The 20,678-nt window shown below is 37.7% G+C and overlaps 1 protein-coding gene across 6 annotated transcripts in view; it reads right to left on the minus strand.

The window, feature by feature from the left end:
• The window catches only part of ARHGAP18 (Rho GTPase activating protein 18), a 162,133-nt gene that overhangs the window by 47,704 nt on the left and 93,751 nt on the right, over positions 1-20,678 (minus strand). For 5 of the 6 annotated variants that reach the window (XM_073219599.1, XM_073219603.1, XM_073219598.1 and 2 more), the window contains exons 2-4: positions 9,362-9,558; positions 4,031-4,254; positions 613-676 (exon numbers count right to left, since the gene is read on the minus strand). In XM_073219599.1, the coding sequence (XP_073075700.1) occupies positions 613-676; positions 4,031-4,254; positions 9,362-9,558 (485 nt within the window). Of the gene's footprint in view, positions 1-612; positions 677-4,030; positions 4,255-9,361; positions 9,559-10,124; positions 10,227-20,678 lie in introns of all 6 variants that reach the window. The other variant, XM_073219600.1, reaches the window with a different exon arrangement.

Raw genomic sequence — 20,678 nt, forward strand, 5'->3', positions numbered from 1 at the left:
TATATACTAATAAAGTCTTAATATTTATTTTCATCCATGCCTTGAATTTCTAATCCATTTCTGAAACAACAGACACAGAAGAGGAAAAATATGAAAAGGAGAATTATAATCAATTGACAAAAAAATTCTGTTTTTTAAGTTTTTCTGAACTTTTTGAAAAACGATCCATTTATGAATAGGCAATTACAGTTTTGATAATGAGGATCCAAATTCACTGGCTCCACCTACTAGATGTATGGCCTTGGGAAAGTGATCTCACATCAAACCTCAGTTCTCTCACCTGTAAAATGGGTTAAAAACAGTATGCACTCATAGACATCTAGAGTATACTAAATTAGCTAAATATCTCCACATAGTACCTGACAACTGGTAAACATTTAAGAAAATTAACTAGGTACAGAAATGTTAGAACAGATAGAGAAACATTAATTAATTAATTAGATAAATAAATAAATAAAAGGCCTCTATACACTCAGCTTTATAGATTATCTGCTTAGGCCTTTTATATTAGTATTTTAATAGGATGTGCTTAGAATTGAAGGTGAACGTTTTAAAAGGTTGTATTTGTTAAACTAAGAAATGGGAAAATACAAGAGAACAGGTCCAACATACCATCTTTTCCTTCGTATTTGTTTTCATTTGTTCTGTCTGACTGTGATTCAGCGCCATCTGGAGCCTAAAGATAGAAAATGGGCCATTTAGTCATCTTCAGCTCACAACCAGAGAAATGGCACTGTAAATAATTTCATTGCTAACCTTCAGGGTACCAGAATGTACTCAGAATTATAACAATCACAGAAAGAAGGTACTATGGTTACAATCAACAAGCAATCACCCAAGCAATGTCTGATTACCCACCACACATAATACTGAGCCCTGTGGGGAACACAAAAACCACCAGGGGCCTCCCTGCCACCTAGAATACCACTAGTTAGTTGAGAGAAAGAGGCAAACATATCAGAAAGCTAGTAACATCCATTAACAGATGAGTAGATACAAAATCTGGTCTACCCACACAATGGAATATTATCAGCAATAAAAAGAAATGAAATACTGATGCTAGCTACAGTATGGATGACCCTTGAAAACATTACTAAGTAAAAGGAACCAGGAAGAGGGACCACAGAGTGTATGATTCCATTTCATTGAAATGTCCAGAATAGGCAAATCACAGAGACAGAAAATAGATTAGTGGCTGCTTAGGGGTAAGGAGGAGAATATGGGGAATGAGTGCTAATAGGTATGGGCTTTCTTTGCAGATCATGAAAGTGTGCTCAAAGTGATTGCAGTGATGGCTGCAAATCGTGAATATGCTAAAAGCCTCTGAACTGTAGTTTCTAATGGATGAATTGGATGGTAATGAATTGTATCTCAATAATGCTGTTATAAAATAAAATTACAAGTTGGCATGAGATAATAAACTAGAAATTCTTCAAATTAAAAAAAGGACTAGTAATAAATGTGGGATAAATTACAACTAAATTACCAACCATGTAATAAGAGCTCAGATATTCAAAGGAACTCCTTTTTCAAAGGTTGGGGCAGTGACACCTAAAGAACAGGGCCCTCCCAGGGTTTATGGACACAGTAAAACATGGCTGGGCTGGCTCCCCTCACTAGATCAATCTCATTCAGAGGTCTGTTTAAATGAATTATTTTTAAAATCATCATTCTACTGGATTTTCATCTCTACACACCTCTCACCACACATTTTATCTCAATCTGTTAGCCAAGAAGGACTGGCCTCCACCTCCACCTGCAGTCTAAGAAGAGTCTAGAAAAACCACTGGAACAGGTTCACAGAGGCCATTAATGTACTACTTAGCAATTAGAGGTGCCCAGGACTACTGGGACTACACAATCATAGGAGTGGTATGAAGGTCACTGCACTACTTCAGTTCCCCTCAGGACAGAGCAATACCACCCTCTCTCCTCTGCCCAGAACCCTGCAGAAGGTTAGCCCTCTGAGGCACAATGAACGCCATGAGTAAGTCTAATCTTAAATATGAACATATATTTTAGAGCATGTGGTTGAATTGCTTTCCTTAGCAGTTGAAGATAACAGTGCAGATGGTACTCATTTCTGTATTATATTTCCTAGTGTCAGCAAGGGCTTCATAGGAAGTATTTAAAAATGGAAGAGCTGAATATATACTTATTTGAAAACAGATCTGCAAGTGAAAACGGCTGGCCCATGTTTGCTTGAGGGAAGGGGGACATATTTCTAATGGGTGACAGTGTTTCAATTGAAGGCATGCAGTATAAGCAAGTTAACGTTATTTTAATTTACTTGTGCTATTTTTCTTGTAATGACTCCATCAGATGATAAAATCCACCAATTACCTTGGACTCAAACCACGTGGTTAAGACATTACCAGGAATTTGCTGAAAAAATCCTGCTTCTAGCACTAAACAGCAACATCCTTTTGGAGATGGGCAGAAATCCCACAGAATATATTTTACTTAGGCTTAGCTCTTTGCCCCCCCTGCCCTTTTTTTTTTCTTTACTTCCTCTTAACTCCATTAGGACAGATTCTTTATACTGTATGTCCTCACCATTCATTTTTCTACAGCTGGAAACCTAGTCTAGCCCTTCAACTCCAGTTCTACATCCCAAATAACCACTGGGTAGTAAGCAAGTGCTTAAGTGTCTCACAGCAGCAAGAGACCTGCCTGCAGCAGTCCAGTGACCCCAAAGCCCCTGTAAAATGGACTGGATTTGATCCACAATCGACCATGCAAATAAAGTAGCAATCTGCAGCTAAAGAGGTTTCTTGGAAGAATGAAATGTTTACAAAAAGCAGAAAAACTTCTACATGACAGACAGGGATACTATATTTAAATACAGGGCCTTCTAGTCTCTTATTTAAAGAAAAAATCACATGATCTTTGTTACCCTTTATAGTGTATACAGAATCTCATGTTCAGATTACTTAATATCTGAATCATATATGGCAAACCAAATAAAACAGGATGCAAAGTAGTTAGAAGCATGCACTTGAGAGCCAGACAAATTTATTTTTACTATCTATGGGATACTGAGCAAGTTACTAAAGTCTATGAGCCTCAGCCATGGAATGAGAAAAATAATGCCTCCCTCCCTGGACAGCTGTGAGGATTAAATGAGATAAGCATGGACAAGGTACCATGAGTGGTCAGTAGTAGTGGTAGCGATTATTATTATTATTATCACTGCTGCAAGCATTGTTCAAGATTACTTTTGTTTCTTCTCATTTCAACAGCTTCTAGACCAGAGCTACTCAAAGGATCATCTGAGAACAGGTCGGAATGTAGATCAACTTTGACCCTAAGAATATCATTTAGTTCAACTGACTTTTTTTTTGTAGTAAGACTATCTTGATGAAGGAATGATGATACTAATTTACATTTTGTGCCAGTTCTGGAGGTCCTTGTGGACAAGTAAAAGGTAGCCCACCAGCTGGCTAGTTTGAGTAGCACTGTTCTAGGCTACACAGTTCTCTTAATGTCACCATGCCTTCCCTGCTATCTCTATCAATCCCTCAATCTCTACCACACTCTCAACAGCCTCTACTAATAATTTAATCATCTTGATAAATAGTTCTATGTGTTAGGCACTCAACACAAATAACTTATTTCATGTTTCAGGGTTCTTGTGTCATTCAGCTGCAATTAGCTCCCTTACATTCCATTTCCATCCATCCTCAAGTGGGTCGAGAAAAAAAAAGCAAATACTCCTACGAGAGTTCATAGATAAGGATGAATCCCATGCCTCCTACTATTTTGTAAGTAACAATTGGCAGTTGTCTGGGGGTTGGGGGCCACTCTTAAGGATTACCACACTGAATTTTAACTTGTTTGCTTCTCTGCCCCATCAGTGTAACTTCTAGAAGGACAGGGATCAAGTCCCTCTAGATCACTGCCAGCACAGAGCTTCAATGCCTGGTACATAATCACTCATGAAGTGTTTAATGATTTGAATTAAACTGCATCAGTCCAGTTGATTCCAAGTAATTATTCCTTTGCTTTAACATCCAAAAAGAAAACCTACTCCTCTCTCTTGAGCAAATATGTCTCTGACGTCAGGAACCTGGTACTGTTTGTTCTTTTTCCTCAAGGTCTGGGAGACCGTCTCTACCCGTTTCTGAACAGCTGCTGCCTGGGTCCGGGTCAATGTTGATAAAAACACCATGCTTTCTTGGGGGTCTCCAGTGGACTCTCCAAAGAGATTGGACAAACCAGCCTCCTTAAGCCATTCTTCTTCCAATTCTCCCTCTAAGTAAAGAAAAATGATATTTAAATAACAAAATATGAGAAACTTACATTTTATAGCTATTTAAAAACTCTTACGGGATCTCTTCTATCACAACCAAACTACAGTGCTAAGAATCATTATCTGTAATTTGGACAGCTGCCATAAACTCCAGCCACAAAGATATCAAATTTTAGATCCATTTCATATATACGCAATTAAAATTTTTAAATGACTTCACATGTGATTAACCTCTATAACTTCCCTGCAGATTAACTAAAGAAAGATAATACTGTTCTCTTTCCAGAGATGAGCAAGCAATGAAAAGATAACTTACTCCCATCAAGTTACAGAGGAATGTCAAGGCTGGGGATGTCTATTAAAGCCCTTTTTCTTGGCATAAATTCAACGCTACCCCAGAGTCCAAGACTAATTGATGGAAAGGCTTGTTTTCCCAGTTCACTGTAGCCGACAGGGAGTGTAGCAAAGAATTAAAGTGCATCTGGACATCAGGAACTAATCAATTTCAAATTAATTTTTTAATCTCCCTAGTTCAGCACAGCAGATTCATGTTTTTTACAAATAAAAAAAAAAGCACACTATTTTCAGTTTAAAAAAAGCTTGTTATAAGCGGAGAAAGAGAAATATCAAATGATTTCACTCATCTGAGGAGTATAGGAACAAAGGAAAAACTGAAGGAACAAAACAGCAGCAGAATTACAGAACCCAAAAATGGACTAACAGGTACCAAAGGGAAAGGAACTGGGGAGGATGGGTGGGCAGGGAGGGAAAAGGGGGGGGAAGAAGAAGGGGGGTATTAAGATTAGCATGCATGGGGGGGAGGGAGAAAGGGGAGGGTGGGCTGCACAACACAGAGAGGACAAGTAGTGACTCTACAACATTTTGCTAAGCTGATGGACAGTAACCGTAATGTGGTTGTTAGGGGGGACCTGATATAGGGGAGAGCATAGTAAACATAGTATTCTTCAGGTAAGTGTAGATTAAAAATTTAAAAAAAAAAAAAGAAAGAAAGAAAGAAAAGGGGGATTACTCCTTAACAGGATAAAACTATTGGTAAATCAAAGATCAACGCATGCTTTAAATATCCTTAATGTTGATCACTTAAAGGGTGTCAGATGATCAGCTATGGAGGTACTCTTTTCTGATAATATTCCTTTCTCTTAATTAAAAAAAAAAAAAAAAAGCAGTTACTGTGTGCTGACCTCCAATGAGTTCTGCACAGTGGTATAGAGGGCATGTCAAAGTGTGGGCAAAGGGTCTGTTTGTTTCTACGCAGAAGATCAAGGCCTAGCTTGGATACCCAGAAAATGAACTAAGATACGATATGAGGAGGAGCTTCCGGCATCAGCACACTCTGGAGGACTCGTGCCGGGGGATGATCATCAAAAAGCCTCCACAGGGATCCGGACGATGCTGCGGTTGTGGCTGCATCCAGCCCACCGTCTCCTGGACTTGCCATAAGAAGGAGGAGGGAGATGTCTAGGCTGGCATGTGCATACAGTGAGACAACGAATTTGACTGGATCTGTACTGTTGGAACTCAACCAGGAGTTGGGAGGGGTGCAAGTTGTAGCACCCCAAAATCTCATGACTATAGACTATCTATGGTTAAAAGAACATATGGGATGTGAACAGATCCCAGAAATGGGCTGCTTTAATTTGTCTGATGGTTCAAGTACAGTTGGAAAATATCCATCATATCATAGATAAATTTTCACAAATGCCTAGGGTGCCTAAATGGTTTTCTTGGCTTCACTGGAGATGGCTGGTAATTATAGATTTGCTTTGTTTATGTCACCGTATTCCTATTATGTTAATATGTGTGTGCAAATTAGTTAGTAGTTTAAAACCTATACATACTTAAGGTACTATACAAGAAGATATGTCAAAGAAATAATCAATCCTCCCAAGTTTCCTTCATATGCTACATCTATAGCTTTTCTTCTTCCTTCCTAATTACAAACCTTAAATAGAATTCGTGCCTCATATCGAATTTACCGAGTATCATAATTCCTCCAGGTGGTAAAGATACCTCGAGACAAGTGCTGGGCATAGAAGCCACAGGGCATAAATCTGCAAAGAAGTAAAAAGCTAACCTTTGCAAACAATATGGCTTCTCTCTCACTTACCAACTTTACATTTCCCTGTATGGCCCCGGAAGATGACTGGTTAGCCAGAGACGGGTAAGATTCCTCAAGGGAGGAACAACCTAAGACAGGCACAGTCGCAGGGGGGCCATCAGGTGAGAATTTGGGGATCAACAGAGGTGAGGCTCAGAACCTCACCCCCCCTGCTTTGAGAGAAATCTTCTGCATCCGTGGATGTCTTGCTGCCCTTGTCTAGCCTGGATTAATACTTAGTCCATAGGCACACACCTGATCATCTGATCATCTACATTTGCCTTCTTACAGCACTAAACTATGTTTTCTACCTTTATCTTGCATCTACCTACCACTTCAGCATTTTATTAAAAATAAAAATAATAATAATAATAGGAGAAATGTGGGATGAACATATAAATCAAGTACAAAAATCAAATGAATATTCATATTTGACCTGATGGTTTATAGGTCATATTGCATGATCAAAACCGAAAGTTTCTGTGATGACTGCCCTTGTACTGTTCACCATGTAAGAATTTATTCACTCTGTAAGAATTCGTTCACCATGTAAGAACTTGTTCGTTATGCTTCAGAAGATTGGAGACTGACGAGAATTAGGCTTGAGATGGATTAATGATTGTACATTGAGCATTGACCCCCCTATACTGAATTTTATTGTTGTTAACAACCATTTGATCAATAAATATGAGAGATGCCCTCTCAAAAAAAAAATAAATAAATAAAAAAAAAAAAAAAAAAAAAAAAAAAAAAAAAAGCTTGTTATAGGAAACAAATTACATAAGTGAACCAATTCAAATGACTGAAAGCAGGAAGCAAACAGTAAAGCAAATATGGTAGAAGATCTAATGAAAATTTATAAAAACTGACAGATAACTAGAAGAGATTTGCTCCAAGCACCAAGTTTATAAAGGAAAGTGAATGGAACCCAGCAGACTTGCACGCATACCCCATTTCTGCATCTTGATAGCCATGTCACTTTGGACAAGTCACTTGGCCTGTTTTCTTATCTGTAACCAAATGCACAGCTACCTGGCTACCTCCAAGCAAATGCGAGAATGTCATGTGGGAAGAAGTATGCAGAGTTCTACTATAGTCTGCATTACATGATACAGTACTAATTGGCCTGTTTTCTATCCTTCTACACCATACATATAAACTCCTTTAGGGCAGAAATCAAGTATTAGTAACCTTGGCTTCAAGAAACATAAGGTAATGCCAGGAATTCTTCATGCCAGGCAACAAAAACTGTTTATGACATAAAACGTCAGCCATTAGTATTAATGCTGTTAAGGTAGGACTCAGTAGATGTGTATAAAACCAAGTTGCCTGAAAACAAATTTACATTGCCATGGTAAGGAAAGTAAACAAGATTATAATATAGAGTCACATGATCCATTAAAAATAAAGATAAAACTCAATTTAAAGGAAAGATATGACTTGGGCATGAAGAAACACTTTCAGTTCTTGAAAATCACATTATGAACAATCTATAAATTCCCTTAATCTTGGAAAATTATGAAATAGCTAATGACACACATCTATGTATAAGGCTTGACAGCTGTTCTCTGTAGAATGTTTTCTCCTTATTCAGCAGACTACTGCAATGCTCTTCCATCTTGAAACACTGAGACAGAAAGCTTCAAAGGTACTACTGATAATCATAAATAAGTACTATTTATAAATTATCATTGACTCTACTGGTATAATAAGAATGAGAATAAAATGAAAGAGAACCCAAACAAAAGTATGAGCACATTTTTTACAAATGTAAAATATGTTAAATTGATAAAAATCTCCAATTTTTCTTTTTAAAGTATTGTTGGTAGATTTTTCAAGCATGTTATAGCAAAGGCGAAAAACCTAATTTATGTAGATATTGCTGCCTAAACAACTCAGTGCTAAGTCATTTAGTAGTAAGTCTTCCATTAAAAGCAGATCACTCCTAGTGGGCCATGAGGCACTGCGTATGGCTCTTCTTAATTTAGCATTTATGTCAACACATCACAGACATTATGTACTTACAAACCTATGGGTGGCAAAGGCATAGAAAGAAAACCAGTATCATAGATGGCAGAACTGGCCATCAAAAATTTGGTGACTTCTTGAATTAGAGAGATTCAAAGAAATGGTATGAAATTTAAGGGGGAAAAGAAGTATTTCTACATGTTTCTTCCAGAATTGCAAGTATAGTAGGGGAGACTGTGCAAAATAGGTCTAGAAAGAGACTTGAGAGAAACTGTGGGCCAAATACAAGAAAGAAGCAAATGTGGAAGCTAAAAATGCTGTTGCCATCTTACACTACCCAAATCTATGCCCTTTGAGGTTAGCTGGCCAAACCTGCTGCATTGCATCCAATCTGGAATATTACACTTTGAAAGATAAGATGACCATGACAGGAATAGGTCTGAAAAACATCCACAAGGATCAGTTTATGTGAATTTGTTTTACTTGTAGAAGGACTTGGAGAGGAACAAGATAACTAACCCCACACATTTGAAAGGCTATTGTGTAAAAACAGACTTAGTCTGCTCTTACAAAAGGCAAAATTATAGCCAGTGAGTCAAAGGTAGAGAAGAGAAGATTGTAAATGAATAGAGTATCAAAACTCAAGCTGACTAACCAAGGGAAAAAACACTATTACTGCAAGCAATGAGCTTTCCATCAGCATCTACACTCACTAGAGGGCAAAAGACCATGTGTCTAGGAAGCCACAGAAGGAATTTAAAGGGGGTTAGGAGATTTCAAAGACCGATTCTAACCCTAAGAGTCTCTGATACAGTAAGCTTTGCCAACAAGATTCTAGCCATTTCTATGTGAATTTACTCATGTTGCTTATATTTGGCAGCTGAATCCATAAATGTGCCACAAACAAGGAGCATTTATCTCTTTTGGGTTGTCCTATCTTTAATATTTTTTTGTTCTCTTCCTTTCCATGTATTCATAGATGCATACAGAAGCAAAGAAACTTTTATTTAGTTTGTTCTTACCATCAGGTTCTTTGACAACCACCACTTCCTGGTCTCCTTGTCTGTTCTCATTAGATTTCTTGATATTTTCTAATTCAGCCCAGTAGTCCTCCATAGATACTTCACCCAAAGAATCCTGGGAACTTGATCGGTCAAATGGAGGTTTTTCCGTAAGCTTGGTGATTTCCTGGTTCATAGTGTACTGGCCATATTTGCGACTATAAATTAAAAAGAAAATATGGTTCATTTTAGTGCATGAGAAGTAGTTACAATTTCTAAAATAGCACCAAGCTGGAGAATTTGGCAACTCCTTAAGGTCTCCTTAATAAAACCAAAGAGATACATATTTTAAAACTATTTCCCTCGAGTTGCTGATTATAATATGCTTATAGAATGAACAGATTTTTATTCTCTGCAAAAGTATGAATAACAAAATGCAATGTGATGAGTCATTTTTCCATTTCTATTTCACTTAAATTATTTTAAGATTCCTTTAAACCTGAAACTTTATTTTTAGCAACAGGTTGAATCTTCATCAGAGGCTATTAGTTAATTAAATTGAGATTGAATTGTACACAGTCTTTCATATTAATCACGTATATCTGTAAACCAAACTCAGTCAAACTACATAGCAAATATCTGTAATTGATGAATGAGGTACTACTTGAATTTCCATTTTATTTTTGAAATCAAAACATAAAAAGGATGATATATTAACCCCATGTTACACTCTACTATAGAAAGTAACTTTTAATCTTTACTTAGAAATGTATCCTTTACTTACACATATTTTTAAATGTGACAAAATTTCATTTCTTGGAAAAAGTTCATTTGTTGGCAATTCTGAATAACTAGGAGTTACATTTAAATAGCTCTCAAATATTATCTGTGAAGAAAAGGATGAATTAGTATTCCTATGACTTCAAGTTAACTATTTTCTTTATAAGTCATATCCTACCTACTTCTAAAATTGAATTAAAGGGCCTCATAATAAAACCTATATACAACAGGCATAGTATTATTGTTTATACTAAGATAGAGTAAAAAACTCTAATTATTTAAAAGAGGAAATTTTTCAATTATGGTACTTCCCATTTTTATTTAAAAAAAATTTTAAATACAATTTGAGTGTGGACAGTAACTGGTAAACTGGTGTTTTGTTACTCTAATTTTAAATTGCTTTATCTCCTGAAAGGATGTCAGGAAGTAATATTCTGCTAGATTAGTTCTACTTACTACACATATAAGGGGGAAAAAAACACAATAACACAAAGCTCTTATAGCATGTGAATGTTTTCACACTTATACTGGTCTTTCTGATAATTATTTAAAACAGTAGGATTTAATACTACCTAAGTAAAGGGTCACTAATCTCTGGTCACACTACCCAGCAGTTTAATTCCAACTGTTTTCTTAGAGAAAGTCAGAGAACTTAATTGCCTATTGCTGCAAATGGAATAGAACTGACTGCTTAGCTGTAATATGCTAATGAGCCAGTTTTATTCCTTTAAAGATGGTTCTACTTTGATTATGTACTTTATGAATGCTGGTTGCATGAATGAATGAACAGTCACTATAATGTCTCCCTAGTAGCAACCGTGGGTGCTGGTGGGTGCGTTTTAGGGCTAGGGCCAACACGAGGAAGCCAGACATGTTGGTGTGAGCCTTTCCTCTGCTCTCCACTGTCCACTGTTTGCCCCCGCCATCCCTTAACTCGAGGAGTGCATCCCCCTCCCACCCCGTCACAACCATCTGGTTTACAAGCCTGCATCCTACCCTGGTCTCCTTCTGCCCCAGAGGCCACAGCACCTTCAGTGCTCTCATCTTACAGTTTACAACTCTGATTCTTACATTAAAATGTGAGTAAGAAAACTCGCTCTCTTAAAAGCAAAAAACAATTTGTTTTATTATCTTTCATCTGTAGCTCACCCTGCTGGTCATGTTCCTTAATTCTGCTTTACCAGGATAGCTAAAACTAATTTATAGACTGTCTCCCAGATTCATTTTTTATTTCATATCAAATATGTAGATGCACTACCGCTGCTTTTGTTTTCTCTCGCATTATAGTGTAGGATTGTCTCCTTATTCCTACCGCCTACAACCCTTTGCCCCATGGGAAACTACAATAAGTACTCAGGAATGTGTGAAGTGTAATGACTAATGCCAAATAATTTGGTTTATCTGCTCACAAGAAAGAGGTGCAGTTGAACTAAAAGTACATTAAGCCTTTCACTCCTGGAGGAATGTGTTTATTCTAGCAAGAATTTCCAGTAAATTTCCATTAAGATAGCATGTGCAGAAAAACGCAAGGGCATTGAGCAACAGCATTGTTACGTAAATACACCTTCTATATCAAGTCCTGCTTTCAAAACATGCATAAAGTGAAAATCTAATCGCTTAGTGCTGATGAATTGACTTAATATTTTGACTTTAATAAGATTCAGAAGTTGAATTGGTTTCCTGTGATAACCTGAAGATACTGAGTCATGGAAAGGATTTCTTTTTTTTTTTTTTTCATCACTGGTAAATGTTGCAAGAAAACATTTTTTAAACATTATAGAGGTTGTGAAGTGGGGAGGAGGCAAGCATTCAATGATAGACAATCCTCCTCAGCATGGTAGGTATTTTATATTTTCTCTAAACATGATACTGAACACTCTTTAATTACTCTTTACACCAATGAACATGTCATGCCACCTCTTTTCTTAGAACATGCTCTACTTCTGAACTCCAGACAGGCAATGGTTGAATGTCTGGCCCATCTTAAAATTATCCTGGTAAGAGGCCAGTTACTAGCTTCCTCTCTTCTGTTTTAAAGAACATGTTATATGATACCATGTTCATTCTGCAAATTGGGTTCAAGAACATAAAGCAACATCTGCCAGACATAATGAAGTGCAGAGCAAGAATATGCTATATTTCCAAAAGATCCAAGCCAACACATGGTGCTGAAATTAAAGAAAAACAGTTTGTATCACAGGCAACTATCAATCACTCTTACCTAACTTACTGGCAAACAGTCACTCTACATTTTTTCTTCCTCACTCCCTCTGATGCGCTAATCATCCCATGGCAACTCTTCAAAAACTTGCACTTCTCACCTCTTAGAACTGCAAAGAGAGATCTAGACACTCTCCGCTAAAACAAGTTGCTATTTAGCGAGCTGCACAAGTCATGCTTTTGTACAGCTAGCATTCCAACACATAATAGTGTTAATCACCGTGACTTTTTTTTCCTGCAAATACTAACTTTACAGACCCTTATGTGTCTTCCTGGAATGTTCTTTCTCATTTTGCTCGCATGTTCTCATTCTGTGTTCATAAAAAATGGGGCTTTGTTTCCTTATCTTTCCCCAGAAACACTTTATCCTATTTTTCTGTGCTATTTTTCTACCTGGTCAGTGAATGTCAGAGGTACTGATGTCATTCATGGTATTAGTAATGTCTGTTATTTACTTTTTGTTCACAAGGAGGTGGAGGTTGCCATGTAATATACTAGAAAACAAGCTGATTGATGATTTACCCGGGTACCAATGCAGTCAACAAAATGACACAGAAACATGTAGAACTGGGGGTCAAAAACACGAAATAATCCCAGTTCTACTTAACTACCTCTATGATTTTGGAAAATCATGTAACTTCTCTAATCTTAAATTCTCCTGTCTATGAAATGGGAAGAATATCAACAGCCTTGACTACTTTGTTTACAGTGAGCTATTAAATGAGAATTCCTCCTGAACTGTCACATAGGCAAACCGTGAAGAGGGCACTCAAGTTAGTATCACTGTTAACATGTGTATAATTAAATATAACTGCCCCTCCCATAGTTTAGAAGGGTCACCTTTCCCCTCTTACCAGGTTCCGAGAAATTGCTTATCCTCTAAGGACAGCTTGCTGTTCTTAGTCTTTTGGTCTCAGAGCTCTTTGACACTATTGAAAATTTTCCAGAATCTCCCAAATCTCTCTTTTGCTTATATAGGTTGTATCTATTGATACATATACTACCAGATATTAAAACTGAAAAAAACCCTTAAATAGTTGATTTAATAAGAATAAAATCTTAACATAAACAACTTCTTGGGGAAAAAAGAAAAACTATTTTTCATACCACTCCCCAAAAGAGTCAGATGTGTAACACTGTCTTACATTTTTGAAACCGTCTTTAATGTCTGGCTTAATAGAAGACATCTGGATTCTCACATCTGCTTTTGCATTCAATCTTTTGCAATATTGCACATCATGTAGTCTCTGGGAAACTCCCCTATACTCTTATGAGAGAATGAGACAGGCCAATAGCATCTCAGTGTTATTATGAAAATTGTTTTGATCTCCAAGTCCCCGAAAAATGGTCTTGAGACCCCCAGGTTTGCCTGGACCACACTTTGAAAACTGCTGTCCTAGAATTTCTCAAAAACACCACTTCATGGATCTCAAACAGCACTTTGCAATTTTGTGGGCAATGCTCCAGACAGCCTCACTGAAAGAAACAGACAGCTTTCCTAGTGACTCTTGACCTACTTCTTTGTTTATTTTAGTTTTATAGCCTTTCATCAACTGGGACTTATTCCAATAATACATCCATGTTTAACTTATTCTACAATGACAAAGAAGAAAACGTCACTTAAAAACCCCTGCCTTGCCGATAGCTTTCCTAATTTGCTTTTATCCATCACATATATAAGGGGCAGAAATTCTAAATTTCCCCTGTTGGCCAGTGTATTTGAAAATACGCATTTTCCTTAATGCTCCAGTGTTATCCACACTTCCATCTCAAGGCAAATTCATTCGGAATAGGATATTTCTTTGAACTCATATTTAACTATCCGGTCCAATGTCTACTTTTTGTCTCCCTGCCCATCAAGAGTCCTGTTGTTATACTCATATCCAATTTGTCTTCTGGTTCTGCCCCTTCTAGAGGCATTTTTGTGGCCCCAGTCTGCTTTCTTGAAGTCCTTTGATGCTAGGAGGCGGTTTTGTCTACTTTGTTTTCTTACCAGATTCTTTCTAAGGCTACACATTTTTTATTCTCTTGATCCTACATTTATTTCCACTGCAAGAAAAGAAGTGGCTGGATTGGGAAATTCAAGACAGAAGAATAAGGTTAATTTGGGGGCTATTTTTGTTGTTTATAATGTGCAAAAAAAAGCCTTCTTATCCAGATCATCAACCACAGATGTTATCAACCTCAATGACCAGCTATCTTGGATAAAGCCACACTTCCTGAAGTGTAAGCTTTCTAATGGTACTGGAGTCTAGAGATTTAAACCTACCCCATCATTTTCTAGATGAGGTAATGAGACCCCAGGGTTAAAATTTCTGCAGTCACCCCGCAAAGTGATGGTAGAACCAAGATTAGTGTCCTCCCCTCTTCTTCCATAGTCATTTTATTATACCAAATAGACTAAAGAGGATGTTTTTAAATTTCACTATTATAGACTAGATGGACAGAGCCTAGAAAGACAAGAAAGCAGAATTTACTTTTTTTCACATCAGATGCTCCACTCTTTCTGCGTTTGAATTGCACATAACAAAACCCAAAGTTATCTTGTTGACACAAACTATAATTAATGTTTTTCAATGACCACCACACTTAATCTGGAGAACACATATTTGACCATTGCACCATACCTCTTTAAATTACATGAGAAACCTTCCCAATGCTTTTTCTAAAATACGGTTGGGGTCACACTGGGGCAAGACCTTAAAATATTACCCCCTTCTAAAAATACTTTCTTTGTTTTAAAAAAGTTTAAAATTTTTTAATGTTTTAAAAATTCACTCTGCTTCCCCAACATTATCTCCATCTTGGGGGAAAGAAAAAGTTTCTGCTAGGTAGATTTTTCTCTTTCGTTTAGGCAGTGATATAAAAGGAATAATCACTGCCATCATGGGATGGTGAAGCTATTAATAGTCTGTAATGGTTCTGTCCCTCAAAATACACTGAACTTGAATGACTAGGAAGAGCTACAGCCTATGAATGACCCAAGTCATTTTTTACCCCTTGGAAGTGAATGCCTACTATTGTTTAGCTGAAAGCAGTAATTATTAGAAGCGGCTCTGACATTCAGAAAGAAAGAACACTTACAATGCATGAAGGCAGTAAGAAGTTGATCAGAAAGCAATACCACTGTGGCCGCTCCCCACTTTAGGCAGGCTTCGGAACCCAAGGAAAGGATTCCGTTTCTCTTCCCTCTGACTCAATTGCTATAGTTTGAAAAGTACTTTTTTTTTCACATTTCAAACAAACTTACTTGTACTCTTTGTATATATTCTTACCCCTTTCATTTCGGGTGGGGAATAAAATTTACTTATTATTTCTTTCAGCTACCTTTTTCTTTAAAAAATAAAAGTCGCAACATCTGTATAGCACATCCTACTCTTAAGAGTAGTCACCCAATTTTCACACAAGCCACATCATGAGCAAATGAACAGAATATCCTCTACACAACACTGCCTAGGTAAAATGAAGATGAGAAGAACATTAGTGATGCTGCTGAGAGCTAGCTTTGCAAAGCTGGCTTGTCGCTCTCATGGAAAACTATGGCAACACAAATTCAGAGGATATTGCCAAAAGAACAGGGATACAGGCAGCACCATTCCCCGGGCCTAGGGGAAAGAAAAGAGGGAAGGCACAAGTCAGGAAGGCAAGCAGGGAAATCAAGCAATAGCCAAGGCACGTTGGAGAAACTCCCTTCCTTCTTCTGCACAGACACGGAGCACACAATGGGGAAGTTGGGGACTGTCACTGGCCACCAGACCAAGGTCTTTCCTCTTAGATCTCTAGTTCTGGGTAGAAGTGAGAGCCTTTGTTCCTGAGCTCCCCAGATCTGTCTCATGAAGTTCTTCCTCCTTAACTGGAGAGACAACTCAACATGTAGCTAAGTTGTAGCCACAGGATCTCCTGCCAAAATCATTTTCCAAGACTAGGGTAAAGGGATCTGCAAAGGAGCTTTGGCATAAAATATCAAGATCTTGGAATACTGGTTCAGAGCATATCAAATCGAGTTTGCATATGCACTGCTTTCAGTTTGTCAATTCAATCTGTCCCCGTGACTTGTATCCACCTGACACAGTTCTTCTCCAGGCCTCTTACCTTTTCTTATTCCGGTTAGTTGTGCAGCCACCTGGAGATTAAACCCCATCATCTGCTCTGCATTCTTATCACGGGCTCTCCAGTTGTATCTTCTTTTCAGTTGTTGTACCCTATTTCATATCATGGTACCTTTCTCCACGGGAGGTTGGAATAAAGAAAGATACTTCCTCACTTCTTCAGGCTCCCCGCAGGCTTTACCACATATGGCACTGTGCTCACACTACACTGTGTGTTCCCTGGGGCAATAATCTGTGGGCTTTTAGTTTTCATCTGACTATATCTGGGTTCAGTGAACTGACTGCCACAGCAGATGCTTATTCACTGTTCAATTATTAATTATTGAATTATTGCTGCCTGTGAAACAACCTTTTAATTTCTAAGGCAGTGTTTATTTAATTGTGCAAAACTATACAGGTATACGACAGGAACAAGAAAAGTAGACAGCAAAGAAATCAGTCATCAGGAAACAAAAGGCAATTAACAGGTAATTGTTCTATGCCTCTGTAACTCTGAGTATTTAGCCTGAAAGTAGGCTTCCTTAAGAGGGAATAGAAAGACACAAAAGAAAGGGCTGATTTCATATCAGACAATACCTATTATTAAGTCACAAATTAGCACTAGCTTACATTTTGTTAAGTACACATTCCCTGGTTCTATCCTATCAAGTCAATCTCTAACACAAAGTTTAAATATTTATTGAATGCCTACTGTATGTTGGCACCTTATCAGAGATATGGTGAAGTAGATTATAAATGACACTAACACCAGGTACAGGTGGAATTTTCCACTTCCTCACTAGCCAAGTGGCCCAGACGACATTCCAGCATAAGCCTCTGGGTCGTGACTTCTGTTTAAGACATTGCCCCTAATATGCTTCAGGCTATGCTGTGGTTTACCACTCCTTCCTCAGTAAGAATTTCACTTCCTCTCTGATTGCCACTGCTATCCACTCACCTCCACCTCGCGTGTTCCTACCCCCACAAACAGCCATTTCTGTAGATACAGACCAATAATTTGAGATCACCTGCACAGCCCATCCTGAGATCCCATCCTCTCCTGTGGTCTGTGCCTCTCAGACCTCCTGGGTCTATCTGAAGCTGACTCATTAAGACTGTTCTTTCCTGATGGGTGTCCAGCTTCTTGCCATAATTATATCTAATACCTGGTTCTTTTTTCCCAACCATGTGACTTCAAAGGTAGTTATCAGCATCCAAAATTTTCACCAACATTTTATCTATTTTTACTGCTCTTGACAAATCAAATTTTTTGCCTTTTCCATGTCAATGCTATGCTCTTTTCTTTTTGAGGTTTTCATCAAGTTCTCAACACACTTGCAGAGATGAAATGAAGAAGGGGGTCCACTAATGAACACCAAGTCTTCCCATCTTCCCTGATGTTTTTGAACTTGTCATTCAAAAGCCCTCATAATGTCCTCTATTAGCTCAGAATCTCATCATTACAGTTTGCCAATATGCCGTAAAGCACAAGTTAATATAGATGAATTTACACTAACATGCAAGTCTCACTAACAAACTTAACCATATACTTGGATCTGAGATCCAGGAGAAATGTTCAGCTGTTGACAAGGCTTTTCATTCTGGGTGTTGACTGACTAGTTGACAAAACAGAATTTTCTGATATTCCCCCCCTCTAGTTCATAAAGTAGGTTGCTATTGACTCATAATGCCTGCCATCATACTAACAAAACAGTTGTGGATATAACACCAAATAAGAACATTAATATTTTTAAAGTTATTTTTGGAATAGTAGAGTATAATATTGGTGTTACTTATTTCCAATGGACAACTTCTTGCCTTTTGTATGACATGTATATACATTGACGTCAACTTTCCTATGCTTATAAAAGCATGGACACAAGGCAACTTGATTAAAAAAATAAAAAGCTTTTGATAATAACCAAAGCTAAATAGATGAGTATATTGTGGAAACGATGTGGGCATTATTATTAGATTCTTCTTGATTCTTTGTCATTATTTATCACAAGAAGGAAATCACCTCACATCTCAGTGGGGCTAGAGGAGAACAAAGCCACCCTTCCAGAGCCACCTTTGGCCAGCCAGAGGAAGGCCATAGACAAACACTGGAAGAAAATGTTAAAAGTGAAAGGATATCTGTGTTTATGCTACACAATAAAAAGGGAGAGGATATTTATACATTATTTCAAGTAATGCCTGTAAACAGTAATACTAGGACAACTGAAAACAGCAGTGACATCATGGCAAATATCTGGATAGGAAAAAAGAAAGCTGCTTCCCTTAGGCAGCAAAGTGTAATTTTATGGATAGCGCCAAATGACCTTCAAATACTGTATCATGTTCCACTGATAAGTACTGAAGGCCAGGAAGGATTTTTATAAGCCAGGTGCTAAAAGTCAGCTCTACTGAGGAGATGTTGGGGGTGGAGAAATAATTTCCAGCTAATCAAATAATTCAGTCAAATTTAGAAACAATTCATCCATAATATTTTCCACAAAACGTCTTCTGTAGTCAGCTGCAAAGTAGAATATGTGAATATTACAGGACAATGTTTCCTTTTTAAATGAGATTATCTAAGGCCGCTTTTTTCTTAGTATGTTTTAGAATCTAAGCTGACCCAACACCAGACATGTGAATGCAAGTAGCCTAAAATATATACAAAATATAAATAAGACCATGGGCAACTAAAGGCAATTTTCAATTGTAAAATGCTGCTTGGGGATGGGAACTTTAACATTTGAAGGAAAAAACAAAACAAAACAAAAATCCCACAAAAACAAGTGTGTTAAGTGATAGCCATTGAGCTCTGTTGAGAGGATTAGAACAGGGCTCAGAGGACATTAAGACATAATACGGCAATGAGAGACAGACAAGGATTTTATGGAAGGACTTATGGGAACCTGCAAGAGGTAAGGAGAAAAAATGCAGAGGTAAAGAAAAAAATTAATAAGAAAACAACTAATGCTATCCCCTAGCATTACCACAGCATCTAAGAGTTACAGGCACACTAAGATCTGGTAAATGCCATCCACAGACACATCAAATTCTTGAAGGATTGAAGCCCTAAGCTATAAATTCATGAATTTGGGCTAATTTAATTTCTATCCTAAGAGGAAGTCCCTGAGTCTCCAGCTCATCACCAGGCTTATGCTAGCCTGCTATTTACCTATTGCTTACATGGGGCATCAAAATTCCCACTTAATCAAAAGTAACATGGCATCTGGTTCCAAAATGCCATTCCATGTGAGAATTCAGAACAGGCTAAGGAGTCCATAAGTAGTTAATGCCTTTGAGAGTTCCCTCCCTAGCCATGGCTGAGGCTACTGGCACTGTATACAAAGCTGATGTTGCAATGGAATATTACTCAGCCATAAAAACAAATGAAATCTTGCTATTTGTTCATGGACGCACCTAGAGGGTATTATGCTAAGTGAAATAGGACATAGGCAATTCTCACATGACTTCACTTACATGTGAAATTTTTTTAAATGAACAAAACAAATAGACTTATAAATACAGAGAACTGGTGGTTGCAGTGGAAGATGGGTGGGTAGAGAGACGAATTAGGTGAAGGAGATAAAGATGTACAAACTTCCAATTATGAAATAAATAAGTCATGGGATGAAAGTACAGCATAGGGAATATAAATAATTTTGTAATATCTTTCTATGGTGACATGGTAACTACATTTATTGTGGTGAGCACTTTGTAGTAATATGTAATTGTCAAATCACTATGATGTAACCTGAAACCAATATAATATTGTATACCAACTGTACTTCAACCAAAAAAGAAAAAAACAGTTGATGCTAAATCAGTATCCAGCTCAAGAATTTCCACCTTTAGTCTTCCATTGCCATCCATTTTATTCTCCTCCACTTTCCCCATTGTTCTATACCTGGATTCTCCTTTCTACTCATTCCCTACAAAGAAGTAATCCAGGTTGGTTGATTACTATTTTTTCCCAAAGGTCACCTGCTGGATTGCCTTCCTCAACCCCACATTCTGCACTGGCCAAGGCTCCCAGAACCTTCCATCCAACCAGGTCTGGTACCCATGTCCCTCCTTGCCAGGAAAGGTAGGTGGAAGAAAGAACTGTTTTCTCAGAAGCTAACATTGCAGAAGAGATCGGTCAATCAAATAGACAGCAGAGTCCTCTAGAGACCAGAACAGTCTGAGTAAATTCTAAATGGAGATGAAAGGATTAAGAGGATATAGTGCCTCGCAGGGCAGAAGCAGTATATGTACAG

Source organism: Manis javanica, chromosome 13 (genome assembly GCF_040802235.1).
Source record: "Manis javanica isolate MJ-LG chromosome 13, MJ_LKY, whole genome shotgun sequence".
NCBI classification, from domain to species: Eukaryota; Metazoa; Chordata; class Mammalia; order Pholidota; family Manidae; genus Manis; species Manis javanica.